At 35.7% G+C, this 21,059-nt stretch overlaps 1 protein-coding gene across 1 annotated transcript in view; it reads left to right on the top strand.

The window, feature by feature from the left end:
* The window catches only part of LOC143230489 (alkaline phosphatase-like), a 38,781-nt gene extending 17,950 nt beyond the window's left edge, over positions 1–20,831 (top strand). The window contains exons 3-8 of the mRNA XM_076464165.1: positions 1,025–1,199; positions 8,848–9,023; positions 13,867–14,071; positions 14,513–14,653; positions 17,253–17,564; positions 19,695–20,831. Coding sequence (XP_076320280.1) covers positions 1,025–1,199; positions 8,848–9,023; positions 13,867–14,071; positions 14,513–14,653; positions 17,253–17,564; positions 19,695–20,008 — 1,323 coding nt within the window. The 3' untranslated portion in view covers positions 20,009–20,831. The remainder of the gene's footprint in view (positions 1–1,024; positions 1,200–8,847; positions 9,024–13,866; positions 14,072–14,512; positions 14,654–17,252; positions 17,565–19,694) is intronic.
* Positions 20,832–21,059: the final 228 nt, after the last annotated feature.

The raw sequence follows: 21,059 nt of genomic DNA, 5'->3' as shown, positions 1-21,059 counted from the left end.
TAAAACCAAACACATTACTTTGTTTCTGATGCAGCCAATAGAACCAAAACTGAATTTTGTTTTGCTTCCGATAAATCTGTAGTAAACAAAAACAGTTTTGTTAGTTTTCGGTACAACAAATGTAATCAAATATAAAGTTGTTTTTTTAGAGTTTATGGAACCCAAAATAAAATTGTTGCTCTCAGTTATAGTTTATAGAACCAAAGATAAGGTTTTGTTTGCTACCCTGCACAAATAATGGCACCAATGATATTGTTCTGATTTTTATAGATACTATAAATGAAACCGAAAAAAAACTGGTGTATTTCCGATACAGCTAATGGAACCAAAAATAAGATTTTGTTTGTTCAAACTAACCGTTTTCATTATTGCCAAAACTGTCGCTATTTTTTCTCGATAACCGCACTATTTGTCTCCGAACTGTAACCATTGTTTAGATAACAACACTAATTGTCTCCAAAACTGTAACCATTATACTAGATAACAGCACTAATTGTCTCCAAACTGTAACCATTGTTCTAGATAACAGCGTCAATTATCTCCCAAACTGTAACTATTGTTCTAGATAACGACACTAATTGTCTCCAAACTGTAGCTATTGTTCTAGATAACAACAATAATTGTCTCCAAAACTGAAACCATTGTTCTAGATAACAGCACTAATTGTCTTCAGAACTGTACTCATTGTTCTAGATAACAATATCAACTGTCTACAAACTGAAATCGTTGTTCTAGATAACAGTGTCAATTGTCTCCAAACTGCAACCATTGTGCTAGATCACAATATTAATTGTCTCCAAAATTATAACCATTGATATGGCTAGAAGCACTAATCGTCTCCAAAACCAAGTTTCTAATTATGCTCTTAATTTCATATAAAACAAAATTGTTGTTATTGTCTAAAACGTTCCAAAGTTTGTTTATCAGGATTTATCTTGTTCTACATTACTTTGCGCGGTAGCTAGGTGGTGATGGTAGTTTTTCGGAGTTTAAATTTCCCATTATGTTGTTTTTCTTTCTATAGACTTATAGCATAGATAAACAAGTTCCTGATTCCGCCTCCACAGCCACAGCATTCCTCTGTGGCGTAAAAACAAACTTCCAAATGCTCGGTGTTTCTGCGAGAACTAAGCACAAAAACTGTGAATCAATGTTTGGAAATGAAGTTTCTTCGATTCTCCAATGGGCTCAAGTTTCAGGTATTATCATATATTCAAATATTAAGGTGTATTAAGTAGCAATCTTGCTTCATACCAGATTTATAGTCTATGAATATGATGCACTCTAACGAAAACAAGGTAAGTAAGTCACAATTCAAAATTACATAGAAACTATTTTCTTATTAGGTTTCTTTGTGAGTTTCTTAAGATTGATGACCCAACATCAGGAGAGAGAAAACCACTTTGATACCAGCGAGGTTAATCAAAGTGTGTTTAATGCCAGTTTATTCAGCTTGTCACAAGGTGTGACAACTTTCGCAAAGCCATGACATTCCACGCAATAGTAAATTAAAGTGGAAATCGAACACTGAAGATTTCTAGTATTTGCAACGTCTTCTTACTATTAAATCAAAACTATTTCTACGCGCTAACATTATCTTGCTATTTTTATTATCATTGTTGATCGAAGAAAACTTACAGAGATGGTAATTTGAATTTTCAAACAAAAGCTGTCAGTTAACCCTGGCCAAAGTACAAGGGATTACAAATTATTTGATGGGAACAAATACTTTTATAGTAAAAGTGCGCTGCGTTACAGTGAGAGGCACCACCATTCTTCTTAGAAAACCGATATACCACAACGAAAACTAGCGTTATTTTTCTGAATGATAATGACAGCTAATACTGTCCTGAAGGAAGAGTGGCTATATTATCACACTTCTGGTATTGAGAAGTAACGACTTTTTTTTTAGGGAAGGATAGTTTTCTTTTCTACCTAAGTAACACTTTCTGTGGTACGTGGGATAAAGGGTCACATCAGAAGCTCTTAAGTCTCAGACATAGATGTGTAATCATCCCCAAGTTAGAAATACTAAGTTTGTTTTGTTTGTTTTTGAATTTCGAGAAAAGCTACTCGAAGGCTATCTGCGCTAGCCGTCCCTAATTTAGCAGTGTAAGACTAGAGGGAAGGCAGCTAGTCATCACCACTCACCGTTACTCTTTTACCAATGAATAGTGGGATTGAATTGACCGTCTAATTACAACGCCCCCACTGCTGAAAGAGCGAGGATCTTTGGTGCGACGGGGATTCGAATCCACGACCCTAAGATGGCGAGTCGAACGCCTTAACTCACCTGGCCGTGCTGGGCCGAAATGCTAAGTAAAGGAAGGCTAACCAGTCAACAATAGTCTATGCCTATGTGATTCCCTTAACCGAATAATAAGGTGGAATGTCACAATTGTAATGCCTTCACAATAGTGAGTTAAAAGCGTGCTCTATGGCATATCGCGGCTCGAACTTAAGAACATTTGATTGGCAACTCGGTTCGCTAACCACTGGGACACATTCAGTCTCTTTAACAGGGAAGCATATTATATTCTGATGAGAGGTCATGCTATTATCAAGAAATCACTATAAGAGAATGAGAAAAGGTGTTATGTTCAGGAGAAAATGTAGAGGAAGGAGAACTAACGCTATATTTTAGGAGAACACATCGTATTGTGTGTGTTTGTGTGTTTTTCTTACAGCAAAGCCACATAGGGCTATCTGCTCAGCCCACCGACGGGAATCAAACCCCTGATTTTAGCGTTGTAAATCCGGAGACATACCGCTGTACGGGGCTCACATCGTATTACAGTGTTAGCTGAACCTACTTTCAGGGATAACAACGGTATTATATTGAAAACTAAAAATATTGATGCTGTTTCAAATAATACTTACATATCATCCAGACTGAAATATTACTCGCACTTTGTTTGAACTTTAAGTCTGCTGATGCAGTGACGTATCGCCTCAGATGTGAGTCGCAACTCCACATGCGACATGTTTATTTGATTCATATGAATTCCCGACCATTCCACAGTACTGCATTGCCACTGGTAGGCTTACGATTGGAAGACTCTAAAAACGCCTTTACGAATAGAGTTGTCCACACAAAAAGATTTTCAAACGATTTAAAGCCGAAGAATACAAGATTTCCAAAAGGAGAACTTTCAATATTTGTTGTGGAGTAGGAAAACTAAATTCTAACACATTCAATATCCAATTCCATTACCGCAAAGCGAATATTTTGGCTATGAAAGAGAACCTCCTGGCTTCTAAATCTATTGCAATGAAACATAGTATATTTAGTAAAATAAACAAGACTTTAAAATTAACAAAGGTTCGCCACCTAAAAGCTTACAAGCTTCCAGTTACATTTCGAAATTATCTGCCACTTTCTTGAGAAAGGTGGTTGAAGAAAAAATTAGATACACAGCAATTCAAATTGACAACATAATTATCATGTCCTTCCATGGAAGGTCTGATGGACTTCTGTGCCTCTGGTCTTCTTAAACATTGTTTTGGATGCCGACGTCCGCGTATGGTTTGTTTGTTTTCATCAACCGCGCATGCTAAGTGTTTGACCACCATTTTTATAACGCACTCAGAGTTAAAGTGAGAAAAGTTTGTGGTTTGACTAAGATTCGAATACGATTTGCCAGCTACGAAATCCGGAGTTCTACTACAAAACTAACCAGTGCCGAAATATTTATACATCCCAAGATGAATTAAGATTTCTACTTCGAGGTTTAGCTTCCTTCTTATTGCTAAACCTACATAATGTCGCGTCAGATTTTGTCTTTGATCTATCAAGAGCTGATCACATAACCAGAGTTATTTTCAAAACATTGAAACAAACAAATTTTTACTGAAGAAAGTCATAAATTTTAACTTGTATGAAAAGGCATCACTTAACCTCAAAGGACATCACTTATCCACAATATTCTTTCTTGTCATCTGTCAATTAAACGTTGGACAAGACTTCGTTGCACATGGCTTAATGAACAACTAGCATCAGGTCAACCTGCCAAAACAAGTAAAGATTTTTCCTACCACGTGACTATGACGTAAACCGCATGAACTCCACTTGTACAAAAACATATCATGTGACAAATATCACATGAAATAAAATTAGCCTAAGCCTAGCGATTTATGTGCTACATTTTATGTTTTCCTGTTCACTATAAATTAAGTTGTAGTTTATGGATATTAATAAAATTATGTTTTCATTATTCTCAACCCTTAGTCTTGATAGCTCAATTTGAAGCTAGTCTTAGTTTAGGCTTAATACTTGTAGCTTGTAACATAACTAATAATACCCCTGATATATCAAGTGGAACACGTAGGATTCGTAAAGTAAACTAATGATATTTTATAAAATAATTTTCAAATAAATAAATCCTTATTGAAGTGTCGACCATAATGATATTTAATATTTTGTGAATATTTCACGATTATAATAATATTCCAAAACATTTGACGTTCTTCCGGACAGCATTTCATATGTCGTTTTTTAACTTATGCTCAACTTATATTAGCCTTGTGAAGAAAGGTAGGAAATCTAACCGGTAAACAACATTTCGAAAATAACGTATCTACTCCTGAACGCCAAATGTAACATCTTAACTGATACATAAAGTTGAGCAGAAAGCCTAGTTGCTTTTCGCTATAAAACGCCAACCAACAAACCGATACATAACGTTAAGTGCTTACATTCTAACTCGTATGTTACAGATGTGTAACAATCACAGTTTGTTTTTTATCTTGTTGAACAGTTTTTCTAAATTATTTTCATATTGAGGTTCATTTCGACATTCATACATTCATACGAGAGCTGTTCAAAAAATACGCGGACTGTTTGAATTGCGCGGCTCCAGTTGGTTCCAGGGGAATCCGCTTGGTGTCGCTAGGTTTGCATAGATAAGCTGATTACGACGCCATTTCCCGATTGCAGATATCTTCATTTGTGTATTAGCTACGCGGTTTTAAGTGAAGTGCGATTTTTTCATTTGGCGGATTTCAGAATGAATGACCTGAAGGAGCAACGACTTGCTGTGAAATTTTGTGTTAAACTTGGAAAATCTGCGACTGAAACTTTTGCTATGCTTAACATGGCTTACGGTGATGTTGCTATGAAGCGTACGGCATGTTTCAAATGGCATGAACGTTTTAAGGATGGTCGACAGTCCATTGAAGATGATGAGCGTCCTGGACGTCCTTCCATGTCAACTGACGATCCACACGTCGACCAAATCAACACCCTGGTGCGGGCAAATCGACGTCTGACTGTCAGGGAGCTTGCTGAAGTGTATGGGATATCAGTTAGATCTTGTTACGAGATTTTGACCGAAAAATTGAAGATGCACCGTGTTGCTGCGAAATTCAGCCCTCAGAACTCGTGAGTTTTTGGCCAAACACTCGATCACTGTTCTTCCCCACCCCCCTACTCACCTGACCTTGCTCCTTGCGATTTTTTCTTGTTCCCCAAATTCAAAAGACCCTTGACAGGAAGAAGATTTGAGACGATTCCCGAGATTAAGGCAAATGCGACGAAGGAGCTGGAGGACATTACAAAAGAAGCGTACCAGGACTGTTTCAACAAGTGGAAACACCGTTGGGATAAGTGTGTGCGTTGGGGAGGAGAGTACTTTGAAGGGGTCCCAGACCTGTAACTTCTAAATAAAGTACATTTTGTTTTATGACGTCAGTCCGCGTATTTTTTGAACAGACCTCGTATTAGGTCTCTAGGTTGTGACGAGGTCTGTCACTTCCTTGCTTGGTGGAATTACTGTGTCCAGGAATTAGTTCTCAAGTACGCGTGATCAGGGTAAAGACTGCTCTTGTTCGTGTTCAGGTAGGCCCAGCATGGCCAGATTAAGGCGTTCGTCTCGTAATCCGAGGATCGTGGGTTCGAATCCCCGTCGTAACAAACATACTTGCCCTTTCAACGTTATAATGTGGCGATCAACCCCACTATTCGTTGGTAAAAGAGTAGCCCAAGAGTTGGCGGTGGGTCGTAATAACTAGCTGCCTTCCCTCTAGTCTTACACTGCAAAATTAGGGACAGCTTGCACAGATAGTTCTCGTGTAGCTTTGCGCAAAATTAAAAAAAGAAACAACAAATAAAAACTAGGCAGAAAATGAATAAAAAGTAAATAAAAGTTTTAGTGGAGAAGTTTAAATATTTATGTTTATATATTTATCTTTAAAGTCAAATGAATTATAACTGTAACTTTGATACTGAAAATTTGCTTTCCATTGGTAACCAATCGAGTCATCTCCCAGATCTCTTATATTGATATCACACTTCCCTAAAGCATCGTTATATTGATCACACTTCCCTAAAGCATCGTTATATTGATATCACACTTCCCTAAAGCATCGGTGACAGAACATTGGTATAATCCCCGAGCTTGGAATCTAGTGCGCAACTGTTTTTTTATGTAAATGTTGGTTGTTGTTTCTAACATTCACCGCTTTATACTAGTAAGTTTACACCACTACAAATCTGTGGACGTCTGTAAGTATATTCATGTGTAACGCATTTGTTAACGTCTGTAAAATAACAGCAAACAACTGCTATTTTTAAGCGTTTATATAAATAGTAATCTATTATATTTCTATTTATAGAGGCCTAGCATTATCTCTTTGATTGATTAGGACTTCAATAAAATATTGTACAATCAGGTTGATGGTGTGGCTATAAATTAAATATAAGAATCAGGACATTAATAAAATCTTCTATAATATTTCTGATGGCTTTTATATCGATCAAATTTAGGAATGTTAAAATTTAACACTGCTATATTATGATGGAGTTATGAGCCCTCTTTAGCTATGCTCCATGTATGTTTATGATCCTTTAAGTTTGGTTTGGTTTGTTTTGAATTTCGCGCAAAGCTGCACAAGAACTATCTGCGCTAGCCGTCCCTAATTTAGCAGTGTATGACTAGTCATCACCACCCACCGTCAACCTTTGGGCTACTATTTTACCAACGAATAGTGGGATTGACCGCACATTATAACACCTCCACGGCTGAAAGGGCGAGCATGTTTGGTGTGACGAGAATTCAAACCCGCAACTCTTGGATTACGAGTCGAGTGCCTTAAACACCTGGCCATGCCGGGCCCGCCCCTTAAGCCATGAGGGCATTATAATGTGATAGTCAATGCTACTTTTCATTGGTAAAGAGTATCCCAATAGCTGGCTGTGGGTGGTGTAGACTAGTTAACTTTCCTCTAGTATATCAATGCTAAACTAGGGACAGCTAGATTTCATTAAATTTTTATTTTTTCTTATGTTTAAAATTAAATACTTCTTGAATTAGTTTCAAAGTACAGAAGGCATATTTTGTCATTTTTGGCTTAATGTTTGGATTGATTTAGGACTACATAAATGACTAATCAATGTATTCTTTCCATTATAGGTTTTAGGGTACTTTTCTTCTTGATTATGTCATTAAATATTTTTCGCCAGTTTGATATACCAAATTATCTTTGCCAATGTATATGCTACGTGAAACACCTTAGCTGTCGTCTGTACAGTTAGCCTAATTTTATAACCTTACAAAGCTTCTTAGTATTGTACGAAGGAATTATGCCGAAGACTAAGTTTCTATACCTGATGTAATCAGTACTTTGATGTTTATTGTTAAGACGGTTTTTAAATCAGGTAAATAGTCATTTACTAAAGTATCATTAACTTGCTATGATTTTCATTCATTCAACCATTTTACTATGAACATACAAGAAACATAGCTAAAGAAGGATTATAACTACATCATCATATGGTAATGTCAACGTTCCTAAATTTGATTCGTCGCTAGACTATTAATATTATTATACAAGACTTATAAGAATTATGACTTACAAGTCATAATTTTTAAATTTAATCCATAGCCACACCGTAAGCCTGATTGTAGATTGTGATATTGAAAACAAAACTTGATTCTTTGAGAGCCTATTTTACACCTTGGGAAAAGATATATTTAGATAAAGAAGCATATATTTTGCTTGTACTTGTATAATCTTTTAAAACGCAATCATATAGGCGTTTCAAGATAATACTTGTTTTTTTATCTTCATTCAGCAAACATAAAACTGGTCTTTAGCGTGAATTCACTAATAAATTTTTAAGAACACAAAGCTAGAGGTCAGTGTAAGATGATAGCGATCTTGGACGGATTGGTGTACCAATCCTTGCGAATTTATAAACTTTGGGAATTGTTTAAACATTTTCTTGTTAACAGTAACGTTGTATAACTTTCTCAAGCTCAGTTTCAGCTTCTTTCTTAAAATTCGTAAAAACTATCTTCGCTGTTTTCCATAAAATACAGACTCGCTTGAATGATTGTGCACATGTGGGTAAGATGGACAGATGACGTCACTTGAACTATAGCATAAGAGGAGTGTGGCGTTGTTTTCATGCGCTAACTAATACAAATTATATTCGTAACCTTTGTACAAAAGACGTCCTTTTGATTAACAACCTAGGTCCGGCATGGCCAGGTGGCTAAGGCACTCGACTCGTAAGCTGAGGGTCGAGGTTTCGAATTTCCGTCACACCAAACATGCTCGCCCTTTCAGCCGTGGGTGAGTTATAATGTTACAATAAATTCCACTATTCGTTGGTAAAAAAGTAACACAAGTGTTGGCGGTAGGTGGTGATGACTAGTTGTCTTCTAGTCTTATACTGCTAAATTATGGACGGCTAGTGCAGATAGTCTTCATGTAGCTTTGCGCGAAATTCAAAACAAACCAAACAAAATTAACAAGCTAAGACTAAATCATATAATTATGCTTTACGTTGCTTTGCAAATTGTTAATATTATATTGTAGACTAATAGTACGTCATGTTGTCTTCAGGTAAAGACACTGGTATCATAACGACCGCCAGGGTGACTCATGCCACTCCAGCAGCGGCCTATGCTCACACTCCTTTTCGTAACTGGGAATCTGACGAGAACAAACCAGAAGAGGCCTCCAGATGCAAGGACATTGCCCGACAGTTAGTAGAAAACGAGCCAGGACGTAACATAAACGTACGTAACTAAACGTTGTAACTCATTTGAATGAAGCGATTAGAAAAGAAAATGATGATATAATGTGAAATATAGGTATATACCCGTGTGTTTGTTTTACCTTATTAGAGCTTTGAATATATTAGTTAATGTACCAGTTGAAGTTACTCTTACAAAAAAACAAACATATAGATCTTATTTGGTGTAGTGATTAACATGACACTTTCATTACTTTAACCATGTAAGTTATAAGCAAATCGCTAGTATGCATGTAAGTGCTATCTATTTTTCTAAAAATTGTTAATTTGCATATTTCTATATATACTATTTTTTTAGCCGATAGTGGTTAATAGAATGGCTCTGAGTCCCAGCATTCATTGATTACAATTATCTCCTTATCACATCAATTGCATTTTTGCAAAAGTTCTCTTAGTATTACATTTCTTATAAATACTCCATCATCGTACAAAACTTCCTTACGTAACAAATGGCAAACTAATTTCACTCAGAGCTGAGTAAATCCTTGGTATAAAAACTCTCTTGTTGGCAGGTTTTTATATATCAAAAAAAGTACCGAAATTTAGGAGTTACTTACACCCGTGTTAGCGATTGAATTCAACTAAAATGGGAACGAGCAATCGAAAGTGGAAGTATATTTAGGAGAGAAAAGTGGAACTGGACTCATGTCACTCACAAAATTCTGAGAAATCGAGCATGACCAGCTGATTGACTGATTAACCGACAGTTGGCTTTTATGACTATAATAATCCTCAAACTGTGACTCATTTGACGAGTTCTTTCACTAATAGTAAAAATTCGAATATCTCTGACTATAAATATAAAGGTTGTACAAAAGCTGTCACATTCCAACCCAAAATAGTACAAGTAGGGAAGTACACCTTCATTTATGTTGAACATATAAACTGTGGGCGATTAATGGATGGAAGCGTGAAGTACAGCCTGTAAAGTTATCTTTAACGGTACTATCAGAGTAAACGTATGCAGGTAAATCATGTAAAGCACTTGATCCTACTTAAATGTTCTGACAACATTGCTTTTAGTCCATCCCACAGTTATCCATTTTTAACCTAAAGGATAACAATCTACCAAGCTTCTAACGTCTGATATTGGTAGGAAAATAACAGCATTAACTTTAACCGGTCTTATTGGCTAACACAGTCAAGGATCCCAGTTTAACTGGAAGAATATGGCGGCTTTCCTAGCTAGCTCAGTCAACAAATCACCACACTTCTAATGTCTAATAATGGTTGGAAGAACAGGACAGTAACTTAAATCAATTTTATTGGGTAACAAAGTAATGGAACTAAAATTAATTGAACATTTTCACCATAATGGTTCTTTCCGTATTTGTGACTAAGTTACGTATATCACACATCTCGAATTTCCGATAATTTACAGAGTGATTGTTTATTTTTGAATTTCTGGCAAAGCTACACGAGAGCTATCTGCGTTAGACGTCCCTAATTTAGCAGTTTAAGGCTAGAGGGAAGGCAGCTAGTCATCACCACCCACCGCCAATTTTCACGCTACTCTTTTACCAACGAATAGTGGAATTGACCGTCACATTACAACGCTTCCACGGCTGAAATGGCAGGCATGTTTGGTGCAACGGGTATTCGAGCCCGCGACCCTCGGATTACGTGTCGAGTGCCTTAACCACATGGCCATGCCAGGCCTTACAGAGTGTGTACACAGTATTATCACGGTATTAGGTAGTAGTTCCACGAAAAAGAGCCACTAAATCTATAAACAAAGACAAGAAATGTCGAAATATTTGAAAATTTAGCAAAGGTTTTGATAAGATATTTACTTTTGCCTGGAATCAAATACATAGATACCAAATAAGCATAAAGGATTGAAAACTATATCATTTAATTTGTCCTAGTTTATATTATCCCTAGGCAAATAAGTAAATTATTTTTTATGCTTTAAGAGTTGAGTTTATTGTTATTGTTTAGTAACGATTGATTGTAACAATTATTTCCGAAAAGTTATGGAACCGCGTTATTAATGTTTGTTTCCCTTACGCTTTTACTTTCTCTTCAAGCACCAAGGGTCTATGGCTACAGTCATGTGTAAAAGTTAGGACACCCTATGAACGCCTGTGTATTTTTGTAACATTTTAACAATACTGAGAGATTATAGGAATATAACTAAACTGTTTAAACTGAAGAAAAGACTTTTCAAGATCTTCTATAAATGTAATTCTACAAAAATGCATATTCTAACTGAGGAAAAAGTTAGGACACCCCCACATTTATTCCCACTTAAAATGGCTCAACTCACACACAGATGTATCACACCAGGTGCACATGATTAGAAGATCGTTACTCAGCATTTTGAATGAGGCTTGCCCTATTTAAATCTCAGACATTTAGTTTGGTGTGTTCCTGACTGTTGAAGTGAGAGTGAGCACCATGGTGAGAGCAAAAGAGCTGTCTGAGGCCTTCAGAAAGAAAATTGCAGCAGCTTGTGAGTCTGGTAAGGGATTTAAAAAGATCACAAAAGGTTTTAAAATCAACTATTCCACTGTCCGGAAAATAGTCAACAAGTGGAGGGCTTTCAAAACAACTGCCAACATGCCCAGGTCTGGTCGTCCAAGCAAGTTCACCCCGAGAGCAAATCGCAAGATGCTAAAAGAGGTCTCCAAAACACCCTAACATGTCATCACGGGACCTACAGCAGACTCCGGCTACTGTTGATGTGAAAGTGCATGCCTCTACAATCAGAAAGAGACTGAAGAAGTTTAACTTGCATGGGAGGTGTGCAAGGAGAAACATCAAGGCCAAACTGAAGTTTGCCAGAGAGAATGTAGACAAAGACCAGGACTTCTGGAATAATGTTCTTTGAACAGATGAGTCCAAAATTGAATTATTTGGACACCAAATCAGAGGACATTTTTGGCGTAAACCAAATACAGCATTCCAGGAAAAGAACCTCATACCAACTGTGAAGCATGGAGGTGGAAGTGTCATGGTTTGCAGCTGCTTTGCTGCAGCAGGACCTGGACAGCTTACAATCATAGAATCCATCATGAATTCTACTGTGTATCAGAGGGTGCTTGAGGATCATGTGAGACCATCTGTACGAAAATTAAAGCTGAAGCAGAACTGGACCCTGCAACACGATAATGACCCAAAACATACCAGTAAATCCACCAATGACTGGTTAAAAACTAAGAAATGGAGAGTTCTGGAACGGCCGAGTCAAAGCCCAGATCTTAATCCCATTGAGATGCTGTGGGGTGACTTAAAACGGGCTGTACATGCAAGAAACCCCTCAAACATCTCACAGCTAAAAAAATTCTGCATTGAGGAGTGGGGCAAACTTTCTTCACACAGATGTCAGAAACTGGTAGATGGCTACAAAAAGCGTCTCACTGCAGTTATTTAAGTCAAAGGGGGTAACACTAGCTATTAGGGGGTAGGGTGTTCTAACGTTTTCCTCAGTTAGAATACGCATTTTTGTAGAATTACATTTACAGAAGATCTTGAAGAGTCTTTTCTTCAGTTTTAATTGTTTAGTTATATTCCTATAATCTCTCAGTATTGTTATAATTGAGATTAAATATCTATGTATCCAAAAATGTTACAAAAATACACAGGCTTTCATAGGGTGTCCTAACTTTTTCACATCATTGTATGTTTGTTGCTATTGCATTTTCAAACATCATACGTTTTTCTATGTTAAAAGGTTTTAAGGCAAGTTGAATAACACATATAAAACATAATATATACTGAAACGCAACATGTTGTGTCGAAATGGCATTTCCTTTGGAAAGGCCCGGCATGGCCAGATAATTAAGACACTCGACTCGTAAGTTGAGGGTCTCAGGTTCGAATCTCCGACGCACCAAACATGCTTGCTCTTTCAGCCGTGTGGCCGTTATAATGTGACGGTCAATCCCACTATTCGTTGATAAAGGAGTAGTCCAAGAGTTGGCGGTGGGTGGTGAGGACTAGCTGCTTTCCTTCTAGTCTTACACTGCTAAATTATGGACTGCCAGCGCAGATAGCCCTCGAGCAGCAAAGAAACAAAACAAACAATCCTTTAGAAAAAATATTCAAAAATGCTTTACTTAATAATCAAATGTCATATATAATAAATAAGAAATGTAGGACTTTGAAATTGTGAGTAAAAGTAATGAATAATATATTATATCAACTACACTAAACCTCCAAATCTGATGCCGATGAGGCCTGTCGGAAAATACCATTACTCAAAAGTCTGGCCCGGACACAACTGTCCAGTCTAGGTGCTATTTATGTTTAAACTTCCACGAACAACGACTCTTACGGTAAGAATTATGTTTTGAGGTAAGAAATAATAGAGCAATATTTATGGGTTTTTTCTAACACCAATTATGTATTTATTATTACCTGATTTCAGTTAACTTTACTATGCCTAAAAAAACGGGTAATCAGCGATCTAGTGTTCTTGAATGTTAGTAAGATCTATGTTCCCGTTTGTTGCTTTAAGTTGCGATACGTGTTGTAAACACTCCTGTTTTATTTGTTTCATCGTGAAGCAGTTTGCTGAAGTTTATATGTAAAAAAGAGGTATTTCTTTCTTTATGAACCTGACGATGACCGAAGAAGGTCGAAACGTTGTTCGCTCTTCTATGTAAAATATTTTCTCAACCCAAACGAGCCGTTTTTACATATATATTTCTCTACACGTGGGTTTTCTCGACATCACTGAGTTTGCTGAAGTTATCTGGAACATTGTAAGTGATACTCGGCGGTAGATAACACACCACCTGTTTTTAAGGCATAGTCTACACCTTGAGCCTAATTTTAGAATTAGTTAAACAATATGTTAACTTTATTTAAAAATATTACAGGTAATTCTAGGTGGCGGAAGACGTCACTTCCTTTCGACCACGTTATTTGACCAAGAAGTTCAAAAATATGGGTTACGAAAAGATGGCAAGGACTTAGTATCAAAATGGGCTAAAGACAAGGAAGACCGTAACCGTACAGCTGTATATGTCACCAACCTGAAGGATTTCAAAAAAGTCGATACGGACCACACTGACTACTTGTTGGGTGAGTGTTGAACTGACACTTCTAAATATAGTTCACAAAGTTTCAAAATAGGTTATCAGCGCTGTGCCGATGCGAATACATACAAGTACACGCTGTTATCACTATATATAAAAATTAAATAGATGAATGCGGTCATTAACACTTAACGCATAGCCAGGTGGTTAGGGCGCCCTTGACTAGTGATCCGAGGATCGCGGGTTCGAGTCCCCTTCACACCAAACATAATTGCCCTTCCAGCGGTGGGGGCATTATGATGTTACCATCAATCCCATTATTCGTTCGTAAAAGTGTTTCCCAAGAATTGGTGGTTGATAATAAAAAGCCAGCTGACTTCTCTCTAGTCTTACACTGCTACATTAGTTATGAATAGCGCAGATAGCCCTTGTGTTACTTTCCGCGAAAATCAGAACAAAGCAAACCAATTTTTATCTTTTTTTGCAGGTTTATTTGAATACAGTCACATGCAGTATGAAATAGAACGAAACAAAGAAGATAACGGAGAGCCATCTATTGCAGAAATGACGGAAAAAGCTATAAAAATTTTACAGAAGAACCCAAATGGCTTCTTTTTGTTGGTTGAAGGTCAGTATAAGTATAGTCGCTTATTTAAGTAGAAAACGTAAATAGTGGAAATATTTTAAATTACACAACACTTTACTGTGTTGTTGTATACACATGCTGTTATTATACCACCTGGATGAAGACAACCTTTTAATTAATACCTATTCTATTAATTAATACCTAAACCTATTCTCTAGTTTTAGAATTATGAAAACAATAATAAAGACCTGTTAATTATTTCAACGCATATTTGTGTTAATCCCACTTAAACCGTTAATAAAACATTAATATCGTGAGAATTATTCAAATCATCCAAGTACCTTTTCACATTTGTTTTGAAAGTTAAGGAAAGCGTTTACAAAATATCTGAGTGGAACATTAAACATTTCAATACACAAAATAGCTAGTGTACACTACATATATCGTATCCATAAAACTGATTATACTCATCAGTCTTATAAATGTATTCTTAGACTTACTGAGAAGTTACTTTTCATTAATTCTTAGTTCACCCATAATGTTAGTAAAATTAATAAAGACTTAATCTTGTTTGTATGAAATGTAAGTAAATTTATTCATGACTTGTTTCTATGAAATGAAATATGCTGAAGACCATCTTATATGAGAAACACTGCTGTTGTACATGAACAATATACTAATGTTTTTTATAGTTAAACGTTAAAAAAGCACATGTATACAGATTATTGTTATAGATACACGAGTTTACAAATAATTACTTTAAATAAATATGTTTAAACATCATAACAAGTACATGGGTTTATAGATCATAGTTATAAATACAGAATATTAAATCGCTATTATAAATACTGGAATTTGCAAGTTATTAAACTCAGTAAGTTTAAAGGTAATTATTTTAAATACATAGGTTTAAACATCATCATTATAAATACGTGGGTTTAAAGATTCAGTTTTTATCGTTGGACTAGATTCGTTTCTTATAAGTGTGGCTTGTTGGCTTGATTTAAAATAATACATCAAAACAAGTCCAGCGTATATAGAAATGTTCGATACATTGTTGGTTACCACAGTTGTATCTAGAGTTTTAAATAATTCTGTATCTCCTTTTCTTCATAGTCCACACTAGCTGATTTAGTTACTTTATAACACAATTTCAAATGATGATAAACTCACTTGTTGGTTATCGCATTTGTATCCAGAGCTATAAATAGTACAGCAACAAAAACAAAACCATCAATTGCTTTCACAGAGTGGTACTGCACCATAATCCTTTATCTTCTAGACGGACACTAGAGTCCATAAACTTCCGGACTGTATAGCAGCTCTGAGGAACATTTGAAACCCTGTGATCATAGATGATACAGGAGCTGCAGTAGCAGATGTAAATCGAATGGTTCTCCTATACTATATTTCACTGTTCATGGTGCTTGAGGACAGAGGTGTGACTGGTTTGTCTCTTACATTTTAAGTTCTGTTTTATTTATCCTGGTATTAATGCTCCTTTGTACTTCATTTATTTACTGTGTTGATGTCTTTTAGTAATGTTCCTATTTTGTAGCAAATTTTAAACAAATTCCACAAAAACACAACGAACCTGTTAACAAAGTGATTTTTGTAGGTTAATCTGTCACATTCAATTCCGTAACCACTTATATACAAAAAGAAAATAAAAGTTCTGCCCGAATATATTCAATTGATGAAGGTTGAAGCTTTGGTAGTTTCTAGCAGCAATATACACTGTCCTTGCAAACATTTATTCAACATTAGTTTCAGTGTTCTTAACTGACGACTAATAAGGAATATCTTATGTTCTGGAACGTATTAAGTATGCAAAAGCATGGCTAAGGATAGTCATATGGTTACGAATTTGTGTTGCTTGTGTACTCAATTTTAATTATAGCCACTAAACTTCTTAAAATTAAGTTAGAGTTGTTTGTGAAGTACTTAAAATAAAATTTGCTTGTTCTCCACTAGTATCAAAGAAAGTATAAACAGGATATAGTGAATCTAAACAGTTTTCTAATGATGGTTAACATATAAAACGGTTCAGAATTAAGATTTAAAGGGTTTTGGTTTTTAGGCGGATATTTTTAAAGTATTGTGTGTTCCTTAAATATATATAGTATGTACGATTAACATCAACGTTTTACATTTAAGTATGGGTATTTCAAACGTCTCAAGTCTTAACCTAACGCATTGCGATTCTAATAGTTCTTAGATATCTACCCTTCCACAACAAGGCGAATAAGTCGTACAACCGGTTTCGTGTCGAAGAGAATAAAATCAGACATGTTAGACTAGTTTCTGTTATTGTTTTTATCTCGTGTTTTCAAAGTTGACACAAAACAGGTTTGGGCTACCAACTTCGACTGACAGTAAACAACCGAAAGCTCAACAACAGGGAACTCACATCTTAATATAAACAGTGGACTAAAACTTGGAACGGTTATCATTTTTTTTATCTCTAAAGGTCCTAAGCCTTCCGTATAAATTTTCTAAAAGGAACTTTATTTGCTGTTTACGAAATATATATTTATATCCTTTTTGTTAAATACATGTATATTATTTTCATTTGAAAATGTCTTTACACAAAATATTACTGAGGTTTACATTACCTTTGTTGTTGTATTTTATTTTGCAGGTGGCAGAATTGACCACGCCCATCATGAGAGCATTGCAAAGAAGGCTTTGGAAGACACACTCGCATTCGAAAAAGCAGTGGAGAGGGCTTTACATCTGACCAATCAAGAGGACACTTTAATTGTTGTAACTGCCGATCACTCTCATGTTTTAACAATTAACGGTTACCCGGCACGAGGGAATCCTATCCTAGGACTGGCAGATATTTCGGATGTAGATCACATGCCATACACCACTTTGATGTATACTAATGGTCGAGGATTCAGAGGAACAGAAGATGGCAAGAGGCTCAACTTAACTGGTGTTGATACAAGTAAGAAATAAATTAATTTGTTTGTTGATAGTTAAGCACTAAGTTACACATTGCGCTATCTGTGAAATTCCCACCATGTATTCAAAACCCAGTTTCTATCGTTTTACGTTCGCAGACTTACCGCTACACCACTAAGAAGGCGGGGCAAAATAAATAAGTCAGAATTGTGGCCCAAGTGAACATCATTTGGTTTGCTAGAAACGTGTCAAACTATGTAAACGTGCTGATAGTGAAAGAAGAAGATAAAATTTGAATTAAAGAAATTAGTCCAAGAGCTCACTAGAATCTAACATTGGTATCTAATCAATTGAATAGTCAGTTAAAAGTGAAGTAAATCCATTAATCAGTTTGCAACTTAAAGTTCTCATCTCCACCTCCATCACACACACCTACGGAGTAATTTACAATAATATTAACCTTACAAATAATGTGGAAACAGAATGCTGCACGTTATCAGTATTATCTGACTTATCAAAATTATTATTATTTGTTTTATTTTTATTAGCTTAATTAATTCAACTTCAGTCACAAGCTAAGTGATGGAGGATTGCAAATCTTCGAACACCCTGCGCCCCAGTGGCATATCGTTATGTCTGCATACTTACAACGCTGAAAATCGAATTTTGATATCCGTAGTGGGCAGATCACAGATATCCTATTGTGTAGTTTTGTGCTTAATTCAAAACAACAACCTCGAACACCCCGGGCAAACGATTAATTAATTCCTTAATAAATTTACCTCAACCTACCAAGAAAGTATAACCGAAATATGATAAAATGACGCGCTATTCCTAAACTATCGATGAAGAAACTATTGAAGTTAAAATTACCGGCGTTTTAAATTACATTTGCTACCTCTATCAACAAAATTATCAGTTTCTTGTTTTGTTTTTATTCATGTGACCTTGAACTTGTGCCTCCAGGTGCCCAATAGTTTCAGATCAAAAATTAAAGCGTGATTGGTTTAAAAGCTGATTTGTTTGTTTAGTGACGGCTAATTTAGCCATCCCTAAATTAGCAGTGTAAGACTAGAGGGAAAACAGCTAGTCAATACCACCCACCGCTAACTTTTGGGCTACTCATTTACCAACAACCAGTGGGATTGACCGTCACATAATAAAGTCTCCACGGCTGAAAGGGTGAAGATGTTTTATGTGATTGGGATTCGAACCTGCTACCTTCATCGAGCGTCCTAACAATGCTAGGGACTTTAAAAGCTGAGTTTAGCATTGTGGTGGAAGACTTTCATATGTGCTAAAAAGTTAACATAAATAACTGCAAAATAAAACCTATTATGAGTAACAATGACAACATTTAGTGTCATCGATAATGCCTTGACCTTCGAGGAAACTTTTCATCGATAGAGTAGGATTTCCTAATGAATAGTAATTAAACGTCAGTATTAAACATATATATATATATATATATACTTGTTACGTCGTATGAAAAAAGTCATACATCAATCAATATACTTCGTTATCCACTTGTTACAATTATTAAACATGGAGTTTTTGCTTGTCGTTCTTTTGTTGAATATTGCGTAAAGCCACTCGAGAACTATCTGCTCTTGAGGGAAGTAAACAGATCAACGCCTCTCACCAACAAGTCTTTAGCTTCTCTGATCGAATACGGGAATCGACTATCACATTATAACGTCCTCCCACGACTAAAAGAGTGAACATGTTCGGCGATACGAATTGAGCCCATGACCCTAAAATTATCTTCCTAAAGATACGCGTTAAATATAGCATTGTTTTCCTTCGCTGCAAATTTATTATCAAGAAAAACTGTTTGAGATAAATATTGTCACTCAATGTACGATGACCCGGCAAGGTCAGGTGGGTTAAGGCGTTCGACTTGTAATCTGAGGGTCGCGGGTTTGAATCTTCGTCACACCAAACATGCTCGCCCTTTCAGACATGGGAGCATTATAATGTGATGGTCAATCCCACTAACAAAGACTCAATGTACTTACCTATATGTTTATTATGCCTTCATTTTCTAATACAAAAAGTCTCATTATTTTACTATTCCACTGTTCTTAAGTTTATGTTACATTTTTATCATGTTTACACGCGTCCAGTGTCCTTTATGGCATCATAAAGTTACTTAATTTTTTTTTCCTCATAGCTGCCGACAATTATGTTCAACTCGCTGGAGTGCCGAGAAAAGACGAGACTCACGGAGGAGAGGATGTAGCTATCTATGCTAATGGGCCTATGTCTCACTTATTTCATGGGGTTCATGAGCAGAATTACATTGCTCACGCCATGGCTTATGCAGCGTGTATAGGTTCAAATAAAAATCATTGCCGTACGAGTCGTTTTGCAGCACCATCGACGATGAAGAATTTTGAACCTAACACTGGATCAGTTCAACTCGAATACATCGTATTAGTTATATCAGGAATTCTTGTCAGCGCAACACATTACAAAAGTTACTAAGATAATACACTCTGTTAATCTTTTCCCGGACTAAAAAGAATGTAATTCTAGATTAAATAGAGTAATCATTGTTAATCTTTTTAAAAAACATATACAAAATACAAAGTTTGAGAAGTTAGTAATTTATAGACTATCGGCAGTTCTGTTGTCGTTGTTAAAATGCAACTGCACAGAGGACTGGATTGTAGTTTTATGGTGTAAGCTTTAGTTTATAGACAACAGCCTATCATATACAAAATACAGATATGTTGCCAAGTCAAAATACAAAATCTTTGAATAACACAATGCAAGAAAATGCTAATGAGACCTAGTAAATAGAATAATTTCGTAGGTCTCAGTATTCTTTTAAAGAACTATTTACACATCATTTCTGTAAAAAGTGGTTACTGTAGACCAGCAGAGAAATTCACATATAAATGTTTTGTCAAACATTTTTTGGTATTGTTATCGAGGTGGTATTAAACAGTGACTTCAGCTTAGAAAATGTTGAACACTAGTGAAATGACCCAACTTTGCTATGGTTATTTTAAGTTAATATTGTAGATCACTCACCGCCTGTATTTTGAACTTATTTTAGCTTAAAAGAAGAGTATAAAATGTTTAAACATTTTAATTTCACAGAAAAATAAAACACGGCTATGTGTTTTTTTTCTAGCTCGCCATATTAAAGAAATGCGCACACATTCGTGAATAAGTACTAATACCTAGATGCACGCCCTCAGGGTTCATATTGTAATATAAAGAAACACTTTTTTCTGTTTTTCTTTCTCTAGATTGCCTCAATAAAACGATTCGCACGTAAATGTGAATAAGATAAATAATATCAAAGTTGTTATGTATTACAATTTGAAATAGCCTGAAACTGAGTTAAATGATAATTTAGATTTAAAAGTTTAATAAATTTCGACATGTATCAAATTTATGATACTTGCCAACAAAATTGATACACACACTTTTCATTTCTAGTATAATTTATATTTTGATGTAGGAACAACAATACAATTTACAGTAATGGTTATTATAAATAATGATTTATTTACAAAAGTTTTAC

This window comes from Tachypleus tridentatus, chromosome 10 (assembly GCF_004210375.1).
Source record: "Tachypleus tridentatus isolate NWPU-2018 chromosome 10, ASM421037v1, whole genome shotgun sequence".
NCBI classification, from domain to species: domain Eukaryota; kingdom Metazoa; phylum Arthropoda; class Merostomata; order Xiphosura; family Limulidae; genus Tachypleus; species Tachypleus tridentatus.
This window is presented reverse-complemented; position numbering and strand designations above follow the sequence as displayed.